At 37.3% G+C, this 22,240-nt stretch overlaps 1 protein-coding gene across 2 annotated transcripts in view; it reads right to left on the bottom strand.

Moving 5' to 3' along the window:
* ipo11 (importin 11) overlaps positions 1-22,240 on the bottom strand; it is a 122,376-nt gene that overhangs the window by 80,822 nt on the left and 19,314 nt on the right. For both annotated transcript variants that reach the window (XM_044196091.1, XM_044196092.1), the window contains exons 6-15: positions 21,834-21,966; positions 21,449-21,507; positions 14,869-14,917; positions 11,655-11,725; positions 11,273-11,465; positions 9,865-10,017; positions 8,963-9,006; positions 6,775-6,865; positions 6,205-6,252; positions 2,456-2,561 (exon numbers count right to left, since the gene is read on the bottom strand). In XM_044196091.1, coding sequence (XP_044052026.1) covers positions 2,456-2,561; positions 6,205-6,252; positions 6,775-6,865; positions 8,963-9,006; positions 9,865-10,017; positions 11,273-11,465; positions 11,655-11,725; positions 14,869-14,917; positions 21,449-21,507; positions 21,834-21,966 — 947 coding nt within the window. The remainder of the gene's footprint in view (positions 1-2,455; positions 2,562-6,204; positions 6,253-6,774; positions 6,866-8,962; positions 9,007-9,864; positions 10,018-11,272; positions 11,466-11,654; positions 11,726-14,868; positions 14,918-21,448; positions 21,508-21,833; positions 21,967-22,240) is intronic.

The following is a 22,240-nucleotide window of genomic DNA, read 5'->3' as shown; positions in this document are numbered from 1 at the left end:
AGTTAAGAATGAGACATAAAATTGTGACAGGATGTAAAACATGATGACATACAGCAGTGTGCATACAGCACAAGTACACTTAGGCAAAGACGCAGGCACGCACATGCAAACACACACACACGGGAAAAAAAACAAAAGCCTCTGATTGCTACAGAACAAAGAAACTCCACTCAATGAGAGTCAATCAAAAATGTCTATGCTTTAATATCCATGCTGATTCTACAGTCTCATTGCAGAAGGCACTTCAAAAAGACTGTGGGAAAATCTCAAATCTGACAGAAACACAGCCTGATTCAGCACCCCCAAACAGAGAAGTGAATGGGACTTTTATCTATTGTCATCTATATAACTAACCTTGGCTTTACTAAAACAAAATAAAAATCTTCATACAATCTTTTAGCATAAAGCAATAGGTTATCATCTAAGGGCCTCTGTTGTTTTAAAAAGACATAATTTGGCAGTTAAAGGATGAGGCTGGAATTATCTTTTCAAGATTAACAATTTCACTGAGGAGGCTAAAACCAACCATGAATTTATCCCGCAAACATCTATTAACTGTTTAGTCACAGGCAAATATCACTTATGCCTGGAGCCAGACTGTTGCATTGGGTGACATCCTTCTATTGCTGTCAACACAGCAAGTGTATTTTATTTTACTCCACAACTACAATTTTTATTTTTTTATTATTATTTGAGTAGCTCTGCATAGGGAAGACATCAAGTTCGGGACTGTGCTCCCATGTTTACACTGCTTTGAAAACTGTAGGACTCATCACTCTGCTATCTTTGACCAGCTGTAGAAGAAGAGAAATGGTAGAAAAAAGGATTACATGTGAAAAAGGTCTTGCGCCTGAGCCAACAGGGTTTTTATTGGGTTCTTAATATTGTTGTACTTTTCTACTTTCCAATATTCATTTCCATTTGTTAGTTTCTCTATTATTTTCATTTGTGATTGAGCGAGCAGAGTTAATAAATGTATGTGTGTTTGCATTAGTTTGTGTGTGTGGACAAGAAACAGAAATCAACACAGGTGGCACGACATCCCTGTGCTGTTGGCTTATTTGGTTTTATTTCTCGGGATGTTCTCTATTCATGTGTCCCTATCCTACGGTGAGGCCGACTGACATCCCTAGATATTGCGTCTCGATGAGTTCAGTTTGTTCAAATAAAAAAAGTATAAAGTAAAAGTATATCAGAAGAATATCAAAAGGGAAATATGAGTCACATAGTGTGTACAAAGCAATCATCCAGGTACAAAGTGGAGGGGTTATTCACATCTGCACTGTGTGGGAGCAGAGCCACAATGACATCAGCGCGCCTGCACTCTGACGTCAGCACCAACCTGAGTAGCCGACCTTTTGAGTGCTGCAGGGTTTTTGTTTTGATTGTCTTGAGGTCTATGGGTCCAGGGCACTTCTTTGTTCTTCATATCACTCTCACCACCTCGCCTCTGGCCCCTCTTTTCCATCACTTTTTAAATGCATTCATCTATCAGCTCAATGTTTACTGTTACTGCATCTGACTGTCTGTAGACACATGATGAGGTTTGTAGAGTTTGTATTGTACTGTTTTTCTAGTTAAAGTAGCCTGTTACAGTGCTGACACTGTGACACATTTGACTGCTGCTTGAGTGAATACAAGTGGCAATTCTTAATGTGAACGTGACAGACATTGACTCAAAGCGTCAGTTGGCTACTTGTGAGCCTTTTGGCATGCACTGACTGTGCTGCTGACTGTAATCAATAACTGGACAGAGGTTAATAGTAAATTAGCTTGAGTTACACTGAAATGAATGTTAACTATGGAATGCATCAGACACCAATAATGTCTGAAAGTGACCATTTTAAACAGAACTGCCTAGCTGCAGTTTCAAGCCTATATAACACTGGCGAGACATACTGAAGAATCATCACCTTCCTAACAGTGATGCATTTAAAAATAATACTGCATACTAAGAGGCCAGAGGAAATTATTGAACATTACTGAATTATTAATTATTGAATTGTAATGCAACTCAAATCATTAACCCTGCAATACAAAACTTCGTTAGGGAAGCCTATCACATAAAATCTTTGTTGAGATAGCTCTGTGGTTATTTCTGAAGCCGTGGCTTCAAAAATCATTTTAGCTGTTCTGTAATGTTGACCACACACTAATAATTCACAATATAAACACTATTTGGTGTTATGAAGGCAATCTGATGGAGTCCAACTCTATGACAGTCTTAGCAAAAACTCAACATTAAAAAGCTTCACAAATGTATTCGTATTGGGTGTTATTTTGCCCACCTAGAGCTGGTATTTTATCTTGAGGAGTAAATATTTTATGATTCTTTAGTTTGTGTACTTCATGATACTGTAAAATCTAAAATATCATGACAAAATGAAATTAAATAAACATGCTGAGAAAAATGTGCAAAAGTTGCAAAAGAAATGCAACACTTCTAACACAATACCTGTGATGGCTGACTTGCAGCTCTCCAAGAAGCTGATTCTTGAACCACTGGTCAAAGTCCACGTTGTCAAACAGCTCGTAGGCTGCCAGTCCCACTGCATTGTATACTGTGGACAAAACAACCACAATAACAGTCATAAAATCATCCTCTTTTAGTCACAGTGTTCACAATAGGACTGAAAATATTATACTTCTAAAAAGTGCAGTACACAAAAAAGCATCCAGTATGAGCAGTCTAAGTTATAAGAGAAATTATAAAAGACAAACAATAGCTCCATTCAAAAAAACAATGGCTTATGATCCTGAAATAAGCTGTAGAACACTAAAGTTGAGTCATCCATGTCATTGGCAACCTTTAAAAGTAAATTACTGCATTTTGTCAATACAGGATGTTTTTGTTAGAGGGTCTAATTATTTTAATCACACTACACAATGTATAACTTGTCAGGTTTTATTTCAGTGTTTAAAATTTGATTGTGGGTTGAACTTCAAACTGGTCTCTAAGGTGAAACAAAACAGTGCCAGAGTCACAACTAGAGAATGCCATTTCTGAAGAAATTGCAGTGGGATTGCTGGATCCTGGATGCTGAAAAGCTGAAGCTGAGCCACATTGCTTGATAAAGGGCTGGGAGCTAAACTGCATTGCTGGCTTAACTTTGTATGAAGGTGCAGCTGAAGGAGCATGAAGAGTTGGAATAACAGGAAAGGGATGAAGGGGGCAAAATATAGTGTAAGCAATGAAAGGCGTTGACATGAGTTATAGTGTAAGGACTTATCTGAGCAAAAGTGTTACTGTTTTGATTTTAAAAAATGTATTTGGAGCGACAATTGTGGCAGTAGGAAGAAGTTTAAGAGATATATTTAAGAAGAGTTTAACAGCTTAACCCCACTCTGCGTGTGATGTCACCCACTAACTCTGAACATTCCATCCATTCGAATGGGGAAAATCTCCCGAAATACGTTACATATTTCGGAAAGTATGAAAGATACAAACACTAAAAGTAATTCCGATAACTGTTGCCCAGCAATCCTGCCAATAAACTAAGCTGAATCTGCTATAGTTATGTCCTTCAAATATGCAATCCAATCATGGCCAACAAAAAACTAAATAAAAGCAATTTTAGCTATAATATGTTGTTGGCAAGTACTGTATATCAGGAATAGGGGTAAAACAGAGAAACAACACTAAAAGGTGCTCTTCGGGCAGAAATTGGTGTAATAGAGGCAAACATTTAGAAGAGGGCATAAAAAACAGAAAAAAAGGTGAGAATAGAAAAATGATGGCAGTATGAAAACAATATAATACAGACAGATAAAGGAACAGAAGCCATACAAGTGGAAGAGATGTTTCCTGTTACTACTTATATTTCATCTTTAAAGGTAATGAATTTTGAGGTGGCAAAAAGAAGACAATGAGAGAGATGGGTTAAGAGCAAAGATGGAGAAGGGAGGAGATTTAACAGAGAGGAACTTTTCCCATTACTGTAATTCTCTAGTATTATGCAAGGCTGACACTGGGCACAGGTATATTTGGATCTACAGTATGTCTATGTGAGTGTGTATGACAGAAAGAGAGAGAAAAGCCCAAGCAGAGAAAGGAAAGAAGAGATATAAAACATTGTAGGTGTCTCAGCAAAATGATCCAAATACTTATGGAGCAGCTAAACGCGTCAAAGACATATTTTCTCTCATTTATCATGACAAAAAGATGGATGGAGGGAAGTATAGGCAGAAAAGATGGATAGTCCAAAGGTGCTGAAGCAGTGGCCTTGGTCCTTATCACAAAAACCAAAGCTATGAGGAGTTACTATTTATAGGTAAATAAAACTGACAGGAAATTGGAACCAAGTACCATGCATTTCTTTTTTTTGGAGTGAAAAGGCAGATAGCTGTGGTGTGTGGTTCCTCACTATTTTTAATTCTTGATTAGTATTTTGATTATAGTATTTTGTTCTGTTGTTTATAGAATATATATTTGTTGTTACTGACACAGTTTAGCTTGAGGTAAAGTATAGTTATTTCCTGGTCTTTAGCACTGCTATATTATTCTGGCTCCCTAAAATTAGATGTTGCTAAGTTTTTAATTGTGTTTTTAGTGGTCCAAAAGGCCTCTCAGAAGTCTAATGGTGTACTTAAATATACTTACTCAGTTCTAATGTACAATATTTCAAGAGGAAGTTAATGCTCCTGCCAGTGCAGCATTAAAATGACAAATGTGGGACTGATACAGGAACAAAAATTATATAAACACCTCATGGATGTCTGCAGCAACAAAAATATAAATTACTGCTACAAGGGTGGTTCATACTTGTTTAAATGCCAGCAACATTTCTCAGCTATAAAAAGGGTCTAAACAGGTGGTCTTGGTTTTGTAGCAAATATGGTTGTTACGTATTGCATATGACAAATGTCTTTATAGCACATAGGATGGACTAATGTGCCTGTTCCAGTCTTGTATGCCTGAGCTCACTGATCAAGCTCAGGCATATAATGTTGGGTTGGGCGTTCAGAAAAACACTGGACCCCTTTTTACAGGAGTATAATTAAGGTCTTAGTCTATAATTGTAGGGCAGCTAGCCTTACAATATATATATATATATATATATATACCTTGTGTCGCTCTGTGGACTGGATGCAAAGACTGTAACGTTATGCTTTCCGCGGAGATGCTGAAGCATAGACGTTGTGCTATTGTGGTAGGCTAGTTCAGTTTCACAATAGACACACTGTACAGAGGTTTTGTGGACACTTTCTGTCGCTTTCTCTGGCCTGTCTCTTCTCTGTTCCCCTCGCTATTTTCTCTCTCTTCCTCCTCTTTATAATCTGCGCTGTCAAATCACACCAAGACGCTCTGAACCATCTCTGATCACACACAGCGTAAGCGCATTGTGCGACAGTAATAATCATCCATGCAAAACACAGTCTGCTGTATATAATTATATGGATTAAACGAAGCTTCGAAAATAACTTAAATCAATGATTTTTAATAATCGAGTTACTCAAGGAATTGTTTCAGCCCTATATAATTGTATTAGCACTATTTTAATTATTGACTTATCTATTTCCTTAAAAAATAAATCAGCACCTGCTGTTATTAAGCACCCCTTTGGCTCTTCAACCACCTTTAGCTCTCACAGCCACAATTATCTGTCACTGCTGCTACCACAGCATAACTTCATCATCCAGTGATGTTTGCTGTTTAATCAACACTGCCAACTGACTGCTGAGATCTCTACATGAATTCAGCTGTAGCAGAAGCCCTCTTAGAAGGCAATCCCAACTGTCTGTGATTTAGTTGTGTATGCTATAAAACTAGCAGCCCTGACCTGCCCAAGAGTTATAAATACTAAAAGGAAGTAGAGAGGAAAATGAGAGGGTGTAAGAAAGACAAAAGAGGGGGGAAAGAAGATGTCCATGGAGAGGAGAGATTAAGTGAGTGTGAGAGCAGTACAGCAAGAACTTTATATTCAGACTGTATATTTTAGCCTAAAATGTATATCTTTATTCAAATGTACGTATCTCTCAATTTACACAGCTCTCCCTCTCTATCTGTTTGCATGGTTTGGGATTGTGGTTGGAGATTTTCAATAACAAAGCAAACTGGACAACTTTCACATTTTGTGTTGAAGATAAAATAGTAATGTTAGCTAAATCGGACTTTAAGAGTCCAGATCAGTCATTTAATACACCTGGCATGACAGATGATAGTAGTTATTGAACCAGCAAGAGTAGGTGAAGCCTTTGACTCACCTGCATCCTTCATTAGCAACTGAACAGGGTCTTCCACATTGGTTGGGCCTGCAAAAAGAGATACATACTCTGGATGTAACATCAGCAACAAGACAGACTGCATTTGGAAGATAAGTGTTATAATAATGTGCATACACTTTTCAATAATAACAGATGATCTGTAGGATTTAATGGACCCAGTGATCACAATTGGGATAAAATACATTACAAATGGGATCTTTATGACATCATTGGGGTGGACAAATATTGGAAAGACCTCTCAGTATAATGATATATGCACAATAAAATCCAACAGCACCACAAACAGCCTCCAAAATGACCATACAATTTAATCTTAACAGCTTCAACAAAAACTGAAGTTTATTACCTTCATGAAGGTAAGATTTATTGCGAAGCTGTATTAGAAAGAAATAGCTTTAGCTAGGTGTATCTAACAAACTGTCAACTGAGTACATGCTTTCCTTGCATTGAAAGGATGTTAAAATGTTTGCTGAAAAGAGAGCAGACTGTGCTTTTGGCATGTTATAATATTTTATGTATTTAATATTTAATATTTAATATTTAACTGACCCTGGAGATTCTGAACCATATCCAGTAGCACCGGTGTCAGTGTCTGGCTGTAGTTGTGGAAGATATCCAGGAACAATACTTCTGTACAGGGCTAAAATAGAGGAAGCAGAGGAGACAAAAAGAAAGAGTTAATTGGCAGAATAGATGGTACACTGTATGCAGAAGTGATCACAATCATTAATTTGTTTTTCAGTATCACAGCACTCCGCTTTCTTAGCAGTCTGCTGTGGTTGGGCACTCCATGGTGGTGGGGGGAATATCAAGTGATATCAGTGCAAATCTTCTATAAACACAAAGAAAAATGTATACAAAGAGACATGTGCACAAACACACACACAAACAATAGCAAACAATACCTTAAGCTCCCAGTTCAATAAAAAGTCAATGTGGGATTTCTGTGTGTGTGCACGTGTGTGTGCACGTGTGTGTGTGTGTGTGTGTGTGCGCGCGCGTGTGAGTGTGTGTGAATATGTGTGCGTGGTTTGTGCGTTGGGGTGTGTCTGTGTGTTCAAACAAAGAAATGGTAGTCCACCCACCTTCAGTAGCAGGTTTTAGATGTCACAAAAGTATCAATATTAAAGGTGTAAGTAATCTGACAACACAGGCTGAGCCAATTCATAAATACATGCTGTGTGCTACAGTGTGATGTCTGTGACATCTACCAGCATGTAGGTATAACCTTTCTGCCCAGGTGGCAAGAGGTCAGAGGTCAGATGACACTTTTAAAAAGCCATCCAGTACAAACCCTTGTTCTGTTAGAAAAATATAGACAGGTAGTAAATTTGATAGGGGAAGGTCATCTATAATCAGCCATTATAATTGGTGACCATGGAAGGAATAGATGGACAGTGACATTTGATCCATGAACCATCCTGAGCACCACAGTGTGCTAATACGAAGGTCAAAAGAGGGTGTACACTGTGTGGAAAAGTTCCTGAACCAATCGATATACATACTCAGGCAGGAATGTGTGTGTATTCAGATGCTATTAGTACTAAAAATACACTAAAATTAGCCTCTGCAACCTACAAAGTTACCCTTCTCTGCATAGATCCGCAGATGTTGACGTGCATCTTCGCAAACTTCCAGCCCCAGGGAATGTGATCACTTCTACATTACAAACTCCATTCATATTATGAACTCCATTTAAAAGAAAAGGTGCGTGAGAAAGCAACAGGAAATATACTAAAACTATACTATACTCTATAAGTCACTCTACAATTTATAATCAAATCTCTTTTAACTGGGCAGCTGGTGTTTATACCATTAAAAGTGTAAATCAGTTTATGTATTAATAAAAACACTTTTAACACTGACCTGATCAAAAAGGAACACTGATGCAATAAAAAGTGAGAAAAACTGTTAAAAACTGTTCAGTGTTTTCTACTGAGATTACTAAAAAGTAAATAGCTAACTAATAAGCTCTCATAGACTGCAATGACATTTTTTTCTGCTGCAGTGTGCTTTAAATGAATAAGAACTTAAGGTTCAATGAATGAGTGCTTTACTGTACTTCACAGAAAGAGCAGAGCAGAATTTTGACATCTGAAGTGATGAAACTAAGTAGAATGGGGCTCAACACAGAGAGGGAAGGGAAGACAGATGAGAGGGTAGACAGAAAAAAAATAAAGACATTGGATAAGAGATTATGTCATGACTAAGAACAGCTGAAGACAAACCACTGCCAACTAAATAGACACAGCCACAGAGACAGGACCTAAAGCCCTGGGGACCACTAACTGTTTTATGATGCTGCAATGTAGGCAACCTTCTCAGTGCCACCACATAAAACACTGCTTTGAATTTTTGAAAATATACAGACAAAAAAATATTTGTGACTAGTAATATATTAGAAATTTCATTAAATTGGATTTTTCTTCTGTTATGGTTCTTCTTTTAATCTACATTTGTATGGTTTCAAGGGACTTTAGCATCCCGTTCAGTTTTTTTGCCAGACATATTTAGACTTTTTACGAATGATGATTTTACCCTGATTGAAACAAAGGGGACAGATTAAGTTTCTTTTTAACAACATTCCCCTTCTCACTGTTCCTAGATGCTGTCAAGGTAGGGGTACCAGTTGAGGACTGTGTGTACAACCATCATCACTTACAAACACTGTTTCTGTCCCTCCCAGGTAATTAATATGAAAATATATTTCTTTGTGTGTGTGTGTGTCTTTACTTACCCGTAGACTGTATTTCCAAGAGTCACCACCTGTTTCTTCAACAGCTGGAAGAGAAGAGAAGAGTGTGAGAGCTGTGAGTGGGTGTCTATGGGGGACTGGCAAACTAATACTGCTACAGGCCTTAGCTATATTCTGACATGACAAATCTCGCTCCCTCTAATCTATTTCATGTAGCATTTTTCCAATGGAAATCCGCATCAGCACTTTATAAAACATGTTGTGTAGAGTATTGCTACTTTAGATAAATCTGAGCTTCTGACCACAGGTTATAACACTTGATATGCATAATATAGTACTTTGCTGTATGAAAACCATTTGTTTGACTGTGCAATTATCAAAAACTAGAGTTGCGACAATTAGTCGATCGAAAGAAAATTAATTGCCAACTATTTTGATAATCGATAAATCGTTTCAGTAATTTTTCAAGCAAAAATGTCAAACACCTGCTGGTTCCAGCTTCTTAAATGTAAGCATTTGCTGCTTTTCTTTGTAATTTATGATAGTAAATGACAGTCTTTGGGTTTTGGACGGTTGGTTGAAAAAAAAGAAGCTATTTGAAGACATTACTTTGGACTCTGGGAAATTGTGATGAGCATTTTTCACAATTTTTTGACATTTTATAGACTAAACGATTAATCGTGAAAATAATCAATAGTTGGAGCCCTATCAAAAACAAATCACAATTCAAGAAATCATTATTAGGGCCTATTTATGTGTTCAATGCCTAACCTTACTGCTTGAATACAGCATTACCACTACATGAATTCAATAAATTCTGGTGAAGCTTGCACCTAAAGCAACATTGCTCATGAATTGTAGAATTGGCTAACCCTCGCTATTCTGGACTTCCCAAGAATATGCCTGTTAGGATTCAGCCTGTGTATCTGGGGATGTGCTATTACCAAAGCTCTCAGGGTCCTCTTCCCACATTGCCAGCTCTTCCTCAGTGAGAAGAAAGTAGTGTGAGACGAGCCGACGTCCAATCTCGGTCAGAGTGGGGTGTGTGAAGAATGCTGTCTTGATCTTGTGAGCCTCCAGACTCTCTGGTTTACTGTCTGAGGGAGGGAAGAAGGAGAGAGAGGAGGGAGAGTAAAATAGAGAAAAAGAGACAATGAAGAAAACAAAGATATTATATTATCCATAAATCTGTCAAACAGTCTAAGTCTAATGTACTTACCTAAAACAATCCATGCATCACAGTCATATAAACACTACTATCTTCTGTTTGTACTTCTCTACACTTTCCATCTTTAAATCTAATTTATGGTGGAATTCACAGAAATAGTTTGTGACAGCAAAAGTCATTCATTATTCTGTAGTCTGCATGTTAACTTTAATTTTATACTAAATCTTATTATAGTTTGCAGTGAAAAGATATCTCTGCTCTGCTGCTCATCATCCCTTTTAGTTAAAATGTGGATGATTTAAGAATATTTATTTTCACAAAAACATTCTTATATACAGTAAACAAGAAAATCTAACTCTACTTCCAGAACCAAACCAATACTCCACCCGACAGCTTGCTAGTCATTTTACTTTCAAACCTCTACTTTACCTGTGGCCCTTGACCCCCATGTCACTACCGGTACAGTAATAAGGGCCCTGTTCTAATACTCTCAGTATGGGTCTTTCAGTCTGTCTATCTGACTGACAGCATGGGCCTTATAAATAAGTCAGATGGCTGCTCCGAGTTGAGCTCCGTCAGTCAACTTTCCCTTCGGCTATGTAACCTTAGTACTCAAAATACTTTGTTTTCCTGTTTGGAAATAGGAAAAAGAAAGCAAACCTGGAGTCGGACTTAAGTCTGGTGCCACAGCACACTCAAACATTCAAATGGAACCAAGGCATTAATGCAACATCCAAAAAAGCGTGGCTCCGCTCTCTATCAACTAACGATTGCTTAGGAAAGATCTTCAATAAAGTCACACAAAGACCATGCTAGCTGGCAGAACAAAGACCGAGTGTTGTGCTCCACGGCTAATGAAGCACTGGAGGCCTCTGACAGCTTGAAATAAACATGAGCCATGGTGAGGTACGGTGACACTGATGGTATTATAGCGTTGTGCTTTTCAAAATACTGTCAGTGATCAGCTTTGAAGAGCTAGTGGCATTTTCTGTTGACCTCCGAATCATAGACCTAAAATTCTGATTTGATGGTCTAGCTTTCATGTGAATATTCCTTGCCCTCATCCATGTCTGCAATTCTTATCACTCGTCTACCGAGTCTTTTTACTCGCTTGTGTTATCACTTCATGCATTCTTTATTCTCCACCACTCCTGCTCCTCTTCCCCAAAGCCCTCAAATCCTACCATCAATGTTCTTGGCAGGTTTGTAGGCATCGTTCTTTACAATCATCTTGATGAGGTTCATGCACTGAACAATGAAGCGTTCAAAGGTCACTCCCTCCCCTGCAGGTGTGAACGCGTAGCTGACGGCAAATTCCAGGGAACGCTGGATTAGGGGTATAAATGCGCATGGATGGTACTCCAGGAAATCTAACAACTACATGAAAGGGGGGAAAGAAAAGTACAGAATAGGACAAACAGAGAAAGAGGAAGGGGGAAAGATAAAATTAGTTAGAAACTATAAATGGTCTGCAAAGTTCTTGATGCAAAATATACAACCTATTGATTAATAATGAAACAGAAAATAGTCATTTATTATCATACAATGATATATAAGTCAACTCACAACTTTAGTGTACAATATGATCGTCTTTTCCAGCTTTTCTCTGCATGTGCTATCTGGACCAACCTGCCGACCTGAAATGCAAAATAACCACGAAGTATTGTTACTTAACAGCAGCAGCATACTTAACATACAGCATACTCAGGCAATTATCATTATTTGGCAATATAAATATGGTCCATAGTTATTTAATATAAATCCAAGTAATCCATGTTTGTCAATCATGTGATTTGATAGAGAGTAATAATAATATGGTAATACATTGCGTTAACCTTCATATAAAACAAATCCTAATTTATGTTTATGCATGTCAGTGCAAATAATCATAATTATCTCTTGATCCTGAGTCGAGCAACTTTTGTATTTAAGCATTTGAATCCTATCGATTTTAATTAAAAGGAACAGTTTGACATTTTGGGAAATATGCTTATTCACTTTCTTGTTGAGGCAGATTTTTTTTTAACCTTTGGACAGAGCCAGGCCAGCTGTTTTCGCCCCCAAGTCTACTCTTTAGGCTAAGCTAAGCTAACTGTCTCCTGGCTCCAGCTTTATATATTTAACAGACAGATATGACAGATCTCCACAGCTAACTCTCGACAAGAAAGTAAAAAATATCAAACTATTCTTTTAATAGTAATGAAAACATGCCCCTATCAACTTTACATTATGCCCTGATTTTTAGAGCTATAGAAACACATTATTTTCAAAAGGCAAAAAAATCAGGACTGATTTTTCAAATATCTGACAATTTGTGTGTTAGTCGCTTTTTAAGGTGAACGCTAAAGTGAACTCCTCTACTGAAGTATTTAGCCGACCAAGAAGCGTTACCGGTCTCAAAGTGTGATGTTTTGCTGCTCTGATTGGTTGATACAGCGCAAGGCACCAGGCTCACAAAACCCAGATCAAACCTCCGAACGAGGCAGTGCTGATCAAATATGAATCAAGATTCTGTTACTGGATTGCCCATTTGTGACCAGGCCACTATTTTTTTTCTGCTTGAAGACGGACCAAGCACAGCCCCAACTTGCGTGTGTCGCTCAGCATGTTTCGTTGCTCTGATTGGTTGTAGATCTTTGCAATTGCGTCCAGAGGTATTTCGATCTGTGCCCGTTGATAATGCCCCTTGGAAATCGAAAATGAACTGAGAGGTTCCAGACTAATACACTTTTGCGAATTAGTCTGGCGATGCCAGGCTATGGTGGATCCTTACGGACTAAAGGAATATAAATAATCGAGGAATGGACGCATATTCAGACATATGACAGCTTCAAAAGGTGGGGAGTCATCAATTTTTCATCTCTCTTGTTTACCATGCTGGTAAATCTGAACGAATTATACTTTAGTGCTCATGGTTTCAAAATTTATCTTGGCCTGATTAACTATAAGAAACTTTTCCTCTTTCTTGAAGGTCAAATGCCCACTTCACCTTGCTGCCTTATGCGAGTCCCATGGGCCCATTACAAGCGTGGTGTATATAATAAAGTACAGTAATAAAAGAACTCTGATGTAAATTTTGGCTCCATAAAACCACTCATGATGCTAGAGCCAATTAAGATGTCCCATGTAGTTTACTTGCTTGTCAATCTCATTGATGAAATCGGCGGAGACCATAACAGTCTCATCTGTGAACAGCCAGGGTCATCGTTTCCTCTCCCCCAAATATTAATTTCTATCAGAACTACTACTAACCACTAATTTAAAGTGACACTAGATTGATTAAAAGGCTGGCTCAAAGATTTTGTACATATCAGAGATTATGTAGATCAAAACACCACTGCATTTTATCGATTTTAAAGAAGGCTGAAACTAAAGGGTATTCATTATTTCTGACAGATATGTAGCCTAGCAAAAAAGTTTTCAACAATGTAGTGACTGACAGAAATAGATAGTTGACCTCAGTTGGAGGACAAACATCTAACAGCAAGAGCCAGACATCTGAATGGACCACAAAGACTGCCCCAAAAACACCAGTTTATATAGGTGACCTTATCAGGCTGTACAGAGCTGATATTTCTTCCCAGCCGGCTGTGAGCTGCCTTGCTGTTTCCCTCTGCCAGGCCCAAATACCAACAGGGCTCTGACCCTTGTCTGCATTGCCATCAGCAGAGTAAATATTGGAAGTGATAGTTGTAGCTGATATATATGAAATGATATTTTGGCTGCTATGGCAGCTCATGGAGTTTGAGATTCTGAGATTTATCTCTCACTCACTGGGTGTGAGAGGTGCACAAACTTCTATGGAAACGAACAAAGGACCATTGACAGTGAGATCAGACAGTGATATTGAGTCGGGGGGGGCACAATGCAAATACCACCTAGAATTTGTTTTAAATAGTAGAATTGTAATTGTAGTATTAATATTAATAAATTAATAATAGGAATGACAGCTATAGAAAAAATAATGTCAGTATTAAACACCAGTAAATACATAGGATCACTTTTCAAAAATTCAACATTCTTCAAATTTGCCTAATCTTCATGGTTCTTTAGATGTAGTGGAAACACAAAGAAAATGCACAAAAGGGACTTTTAGTTCCTAGTTTGGTTAATTAAATTAAAATTAAATATTGTTCCTTCAGGACAAAAGTACAAAACTGACAAAACGTCTGGAAAAACAAAAACAAAAAAAAAACATAAAACATCTAAATGTGTGTTAACATGGGGTAATTCCCACTCAAGCAGGGTGTTGGGACACAACACATTAAGGGATCATTTTCACACATAACCATAATATGAAATGAAATATTAGTGAAGGAGACAAACACATTTTATTTGATAGGAGGGACAGAAGGGTGAGATTAATTTTTTGACATTTTTATTGCTTAGATTTTATGTTCACACCTACTAGCGCAGGATGAGGTCACGATCAAAGACTTTCCAGGAAGACATATTTTATGGTGTCTTTAACCTGCTCTCTCAAGATTTAACATTTACAAAGATTCTCATTCCTTAAAAAGTACGTTTTTTTCTAATGGTTTAGAAGAGAAACTCTTAATTAAAAACCAAGCCCCTTAGGATGACTCTGCCTGAACTTTTAATTTGACACCTATATTATGCAATGCTATTATGAGACCTAGGCTTTGGGTATCATAAAGTATCTTAGACTTTTAAGTAGGTGTCTGCATGCATCAGATCAAGCGCCATTAACTGAGTTTGTTTTCTGAAGGGAGAAGCCTAGGATCAGAAATTCAGGATAGAGAAAGAGACAAGTACTCACAGCATTCCAAGAACTGTTTTAGCCTTTCAAACACTGCATTCAGGAAACCCTGAAAAGAAGGAGATGAAGAGGAGGTGAGATAGAGTTTAATCTCTTTGACATTTCTGCAGTTGGATCACTCATGATTGCTTCATCAGTATTGCCCAGAAGCAGATACATTAACAAGGGAATAACTTTAGCATGCGTGTGTTGTGTATGTGCGTGTGTATGTGTGCATGGGAACACTTGCCTCTGTACTCAGGAGTATAAATAAAAATGCCAGCTATACAGTATGAAAGAGAATCAATTTTCTGTAGCCTGGTGTAGACTCAGCTTAGCAGGGAAATTAGATGATAGATGGAGATGCAATCCGTTTAGTTCTGCATTAATGTTCAGCCATGAGGTCAACAGCAGTGTCATTAATCAAACATCCAGCCAACACAGCCCAGCCAACAACTATAGCTCCTAACAGTGTTAGTGAAGAAAGAGGGGGCCACAAGAGGAGCACAGAAGAGAGGGTGGGAGATGATGGAGAACAAAGTTCACGCCAGGCAGTTGTTAAGCTAATGGTGGGATTCAGAAAAAGAGGGGGAGGCAAGATGGATGAAATAAAAGGAGAAAAATACATAAATAGAGCATGCAAAATAGAAGTTTTCAGCTGAATCAGTCATCATGAAAAAGGTTTGACAACTAAAGAGGAAGAAAAGTGAGGCTCATGGCACTGCCGGGGAAGAATACAGAAGCATGAAGTGAAAAGTAAATGAATGTCAGCAAAATGGACTGAGATGGTAAGAAAAAGATGGAAAAATGGAGACAGAGTGGTGGGCATCAAATGGGCATGTCAGCAGTAGTGTGAGAAGTAGTTTATAAAAGGAGATGAGTGTCAACAGAACTGAGTTCATTTGAGAAAATCTAAGGGAAGAGCAGTGAGTGGCAATTTAAGACTAAACTTTGGTTTTAGCTGTGTGTTGTCACATATATAAGCAGACTTGCTTCAGGTTTAGAAGGTTGTAGTAGATTGTTTATTACAATGACTCAACAAAATTATAAATCTATAATTTTCTTTAGGAATGACACAAAGATGCTTGTTAACTCTGGATATTGCAAAGTTACCCACATACTGAGTAGCAAGAACATACAAAAAAATGTTCCCAGTGATTTTTCTGTTTCTGATGAACAAGATCTATTGAGATGTCTATTCTAGCCTCCCTCCTGTAGTGCTTGTTTGACAGTCAAGTCAGGAAGATAAGCATTCAATCAACCGCAAAATAAATTTTAAAATTCATCAACGTGGCAGCCTGTGTGAAAACTGACAATGCTCTTCATTCTTAGTGTCAGTGTTTTCCAACTCAGTGTCGTTCTCAAGCAGTGCTGCCACTGTGGTGATTAGAAAATAAACCCATTCTATCCAGAATGGTCATGTTAAGTGTGAAGACACTGGATGGTTTATAACCAGAGACCAAAGTGTGAATGCCATAAACCATTGCCTTAAGGACCTGACACACCAAACAGAGTTCAAAGAACTAGCGCCAACAAAAGCAGATGGCTGCACAAACAGTGTTTCCCTGAATGAAAAGTATGTTACTAAATTTTAAGATTCATGTTGTATCAAAATGGGATTTTTTTAGTAAATACCATTATATTTTAGTTGAATACAACTAGAAATAAACAAAACAGTCAAAACAAACAAAATGGCATGCATGGACAGTGCTCAAGTGTGGGTGGCAGAGCCGACACAAACACCAGATTTGTTATTTTCAGGAAGTTAAGGAGCAGTGTTTTCTGTGGGAGAGGGTAACTCTCTTTGGGGTGGACTTTAGGCTTTTTCATTTTGCAAACCTATTACATGCACAAAAATATATACAACACAATAAAGGAAAGGGGAAAAGCCAAAAAGCATAATTTGACCACTTTAAATTTTAAATTAATAATAACTCAAAACTGAAACAATGGTTATTTTGTGTTTCATTTTAGTTTACAGAAAACATGCTTTATTACCTGATGGTGAAAGTGTTAGTTTATAAAATCATACTGTTGCCATTTCACCATAAAGAACATATTCAATGGAAAATTTGTGCTTTCATAAATAACCATCTTCCAACATGATTCGCTCAGTGCTCAGAGGCCAAATATTGAGTTGAGGGTCTAAGTACACAAAATGGTTAAATGGTTAACAAAAGCTCAAGCGTATTCACAGCAAGATTGCTATAGCATATTATGCATAATTAGCAGATATGGGACTGGCTTATTATTAAGATTCACTGTAACAGTTGAGGCCTGCTGTGCTGCCTGCCTCTGAGCTACACATCATGACTTAGTTAAACATAGTTACTCTTTCAGATTGGTTCATTCCATTCTTTAGCAGGTTGCTAAATTATTTCTTTGGTAGGCAACCTGCAGACTCGTTTTCCTACAATCTCCATCAGAAATAACCTTGAAACGGATTTAAAAATTAAATAATGTAACATGATTTCACAGTTTTTTCAGCATCACTCCCATCACCAACGGAAGAGCAAACTGAGAGATGACATCTTGATGAACTAATCAATAAATCCAATAAAAAAAGAGTGTGACACATCTTTAAACCATCACAGGAAATATTTGAAAAATGGCTGCAGGAATTTTATGTTTACACAACCATTTAAACTGAAAATAAATTCCAGGAACAACAGTCAAAATGGTCTCTGTGTAATCAGAGATTTCCTTTTCAGGAAAAGGGTTCATTATTATGAATTATGAATTAATAATTGCATCTAATTAAGTTGAATTACATTATCCCTGCCTGACACTCCTCACCTGTTCTTATTAACAACAATTAACTTTCTTTCAGTTTAATTTGTTCCAGGTCATGAAGGCTGATGCCACACATCCAGGTTGTTAAGTCAATGGAAAGACGCAAGTAGATTCACTCTACACATTGCCAAGAGAGGCCAAAACACGTCTTGTTATAAAAATCTTTCCACGTCAGCAAAAAAAAAAAGGTGGTTATCCTGATGCTATACAATAGGATGACTCCCACTTTGTGCAGCGATGTACAGAGACAACAGGAGCAAAAAATTTGTGTCAGGGGGAAAATAAGAGTAACAACTGAGGTAACAGTAAGCTATGATATCAGTCTGAGATAAGTGAGTAACTGGACGCATTATGGCATGATGTTGCTTATTTGTTTCTATACAGCAGCCAAAGAGACAAGAGAAAGCCACAACCTTAGTTTTGTTTACAAGATTACACCAGCTGCTGTTACAAGCAGTGAAAAAAATCTTAAAGATGCCTTCCAGACATGTTTTAGACATAAAAAGACTGCATGGAATAATAAGTTGTGTCTGCTATGTTTTTTCCACAAAAAAGTAAACTTACCTAGTTAAAAATTCAAAAATGTCTCATACTCCTCTCTCATTGAAAAATCCAGAATCTATGAATGTGCAAATATTGTTCATTTCATAAGTTATACTACTAGAGACAAGTCCTGAAAAGTCCATTCTCAGTGCATGTGCACTGGAGGCTTCAAGATTCTACATCCCATTTAAGTGTGAGTTGCATATTGGACCATGATTGGCTAAACTAGTTGTGATGTCACAAAACCCTCCTCAAACATATACTTGTTAAACTCAGATTTAAGGTGAGCACAGAGAAACTTTCCCCCTTCAGTAGATGAACGTGAAAACAGACTTCAACTGTCAAACACTGCACAGATATAACTCTGCACAGTGAAGCAACAATAAGCAAAACACAATTTTGAGTGGAGGGGAACATTAAGTACAAAACAAAAAAAATTATTTGATTTTAAAATAGTGCGAGGTATAGCCATGACCTGAATGTTGGGAAAGAAGCTAGGTTCACAGTGAGCATATTTGTCTGTTAACACAGCATCAGCTGTAGGGCTGGGACGATTCATCTACTTAATCAACGTCATCAATTACGGAAATACATCGATATGCATATCGTGCGTTGACACGTCGTAATGAAGTATGGCTGCACACGGTCAAAGCATGGTTTCCCCCGGAGGACAAGCTGCAGCATTAAAACCTCGGCCACAATCTCCCCTTGCTCTACCCCTCCCATGCGGTCTACTGACAGTCGCACATGCTCTGCAGAGAAACACACAGAGAGAGGGTCTCCTGTTTACGTAGGCCTACTTATGCCGTCGTTTTGTAAAAGCTTGTAAGTGCACCTGTCGGTGCTGATGTTATTCGGTACCACGTTGGTTTCACGTTGGGGGGGAGGGGGTAAACACTAAAATAAGGTGGTGAATTAAGTAGAATGGTAACTGGTAACTAAATGGTAACATAAGAAATAACCTACTTGAAATAGGGTAGTATATTTATTTATTATTTCAAATATTCTAATATTTTCAATTGACAAATTATTTGTTGCAGAATAATGCCCTGCAGTACATAATTTGTTTCTTGTTACATTTGTTTGCTTTTAAGAGGAAATGATTGAATAAAATATTGAAATATTAATGACAAAGTTTTTGATATTTATTTTAAGTAAATTAATTGTTATATTAATAAGGTAATAAAAAAATAATCTTTAGACTAATCGAAGAAATAATCACTTGATTAATCGATAAAAAAAATCATAAGGTGCAGACCTAATCAGCTGAATAATTAAATAAAATTAAAGTGTTCTCGACAAGCTAAAGTAGGAAGCAGTGAGTCTGAGATAATAACAGCATATACATGTAAATATGAAATATTAACTCTGAACCATTACGGCCGCCCACTGGACTAGAATAACAAGGAACAGCTCAAGGCAAATGACATTTTAATGTGACTATTTCAACCATTATACAACCTTCAACCTGCAAGCTAAAACCTCTCATTAGTGGAACATTAGAGCACAGTAAACCACATTAATTAATTAATAAAATGATAATTCAGTCCATAAATATCGAAAATAAAATAATAAATTATACGAAGCAATGCTGTATATATATATTTATTTATAATGATATGAAACTGACCAAAGCAAGAAAATCCTAGTTTTTAAGCCGTAACCATGTGTTTGGTATTTTTACTTAAATTAGTTAATGATTGATTTTTCAAACTGTCAACAATTATTTTACTAATACTAATCAATTACTAAAGTGCTTATTTCATCACTAATGAAATTTCTGACACAGGTGCAAAACCCACCCACAAACATCCTCCTACCAGTGGCTCTCCAATCTTTGTTTTGTTTAACACTAGAATGATTGACAGTGATCCAGAGCCTTCGTGGAAAGTGAGGCAAAACTATTATACTAAAATAATCAAATGTAGCCTATAAAAATTTATGAAATAGACTTAGTCTAAAGTAGTCTTTCCCTCTGACACAGGTGTGTTTTGCGGCCCCTTCAGGTGGCGTGCGACTCCCTCATTGTGTGTTTTTTGACCTGCGGAGAGTATGAGTTTTCGACCACAGTGTAGACCGATTGTTTAGCAAAAGTGGTCATTAGAAATGTTTTCGTTGGATAAAAATTACTCTATATTTTGATACAAATAGTTTCTTTTCAATAAATATTTTTGTATGTATTATTATTATTATTATTATTATTATTATTATTATTATCATCATCATCATGTAGGCCTCTAAGAACAGTGCAATAGTCAAAATCAATACATTCTAATAGCGGGTAAATTTTACCTGTTGGCAGTTTTAGGTATACAGCGACTCCTGGTGGTTCTAGTGTTAATGATTTCTTTCTCTCAGATTATTTAGACAAAATCACTTCAATCCACTGACCAGGGTGCCATGTACTCCCTTAAATACCTTTCTAGCTGTTTTTCAGGCTGTTAATGGGGGTGGGAATCTTTGGGTAGTTTTACAATTTGGTTCTGTTTGGGGGTCACGATTGAATTCAAAAATGTATGTAATGTAAATGTAACGTTTTTTTATTTTTGTATAACAAAATGTTACCATTTGTCTCAGATCTGCATTGCTCGCTATATTTAAGTCTTCGGGTCTTGCAATTACCTTTTTTTAAACAAAAAATCCTGTCCTCTTTTTATCTGCATATGTGTCAGTTGACAGTGACTTCAATCAATCAATCAAGAGCAGTTAACATAACTGCCTGTTTTGTTTCATATTTAATCAGACTGAAAACATGAGTAAATCATTCCGGTATTACAGAGCTTGAAACTAGTGCCCCTAAAGGCTAAACAGGTGTTGTCTCAACATATACTGCTATTCTTTCAAACCTTGATTAGCAAAATAGGAAGTAGTCAGAATCTGCAGCCGGAGTTCAAAGGACTAGGACATTTTGTGCACATGATTCCATTAACTCTGAGTCATGGGGGAACCAAAACCCTATCCAGACACATGCTTAAGATTTTTTTATTTATTTTTTTTTTACCAGAGAGATTTAGACTAAATTGAACTAACAGTTTCATGGAGTTGGACTTTCTTCACACTCAGAGTGGGAGAAGAGCTCATACAAAACTCTTGACTCTTTGAACCGAGACAAGGCTTAAGGCACTTTCAATCTTCACGGCCCTCCACATTTTGCACACTGTGATTGGAGTCATTTTATACTCAAAATACCAATAGCAAAAATATCGGCTTTTTCAAAATCTGAGAGGTTCTATAGCAGCCACAGCTGAAATAACTGAAGACTCACCATCACTTCCATATTCTGTTGTGGCTCTTGAAATCCATGGACTGTCAACTTGCGAAGCACTGAGAGAGGCAGATAGAAAAAAATCAGTATGCAGGATTGTCGCTAATTGCATTTAACTATAAAGTGAACTCCACTTGATGTTTCACAAAGTAGCAGAACAAGTGAATATTTCCCGAAGTTCACAACTTGTCTGCTTAATTAAGTTTTGTTGATATGTGGAATCGTGATAAAAAACTCATTTAATGTAATTTGCAGTCAGTTATTTAAGGCCATGATTTACATACCATTTTGAATTAATGGATCACTGCACCGCTTTGCATGAGAATGCAGTTGTGTCGTGTGTGTCTGGGCATGTGCGAGTCTGCATGTGTGTAAATGTCGTTACCTTTAAGGGAGAGCAGCGTCCTCTCCAGCGAGCTGAGCGCTGTAGCCTCATCTCTGGCATAGATCTGCTGGAGGAAGCAGTCGGTGTGGTGGCTCCACAGGGAGCATGCAAAGCTGTAGATGCCTGACGCCAGCTGCCAACATACACATTAACAATACAGTCAATCACACACAAACAATTATTCTGGATCAGTGATCACAGTCAACAACAGGCATTTCAGGTCATTCTGGTGAAGAAATTAAATACAAATGTGTCTGCACACCAGATATACATTAAACGAAATATTGCGATTAAATATTGCGATTATTTTTGACAGATACTGCAATATGAGTCACAATTTTAGTGGGAATGGGCATTTTGCATTTCATTTTCACTGAAAAATATATAAAATTGATGATGTGATTTTT

This window comes from Siniperca chuatsi, linkage group LG5 (assembly GCF_020085105.1).
Source record: "Siniperca chuatsi isolate FFG_IHB_CAS linkage group LG5, ASM2008510v1, whole genome shotgun sequence".
Lineage (NCBI taxonomy): Eukaryota > Metazoa > Chordata > Actinopteri > Centrarchiformes > Sinipercidae > Siniperca > Siniperca chuatsi.
Note: the sequence above shows the minus strand (reverse complement) of the source record. Positions and strands in the feature narration are given on the sequence as shown.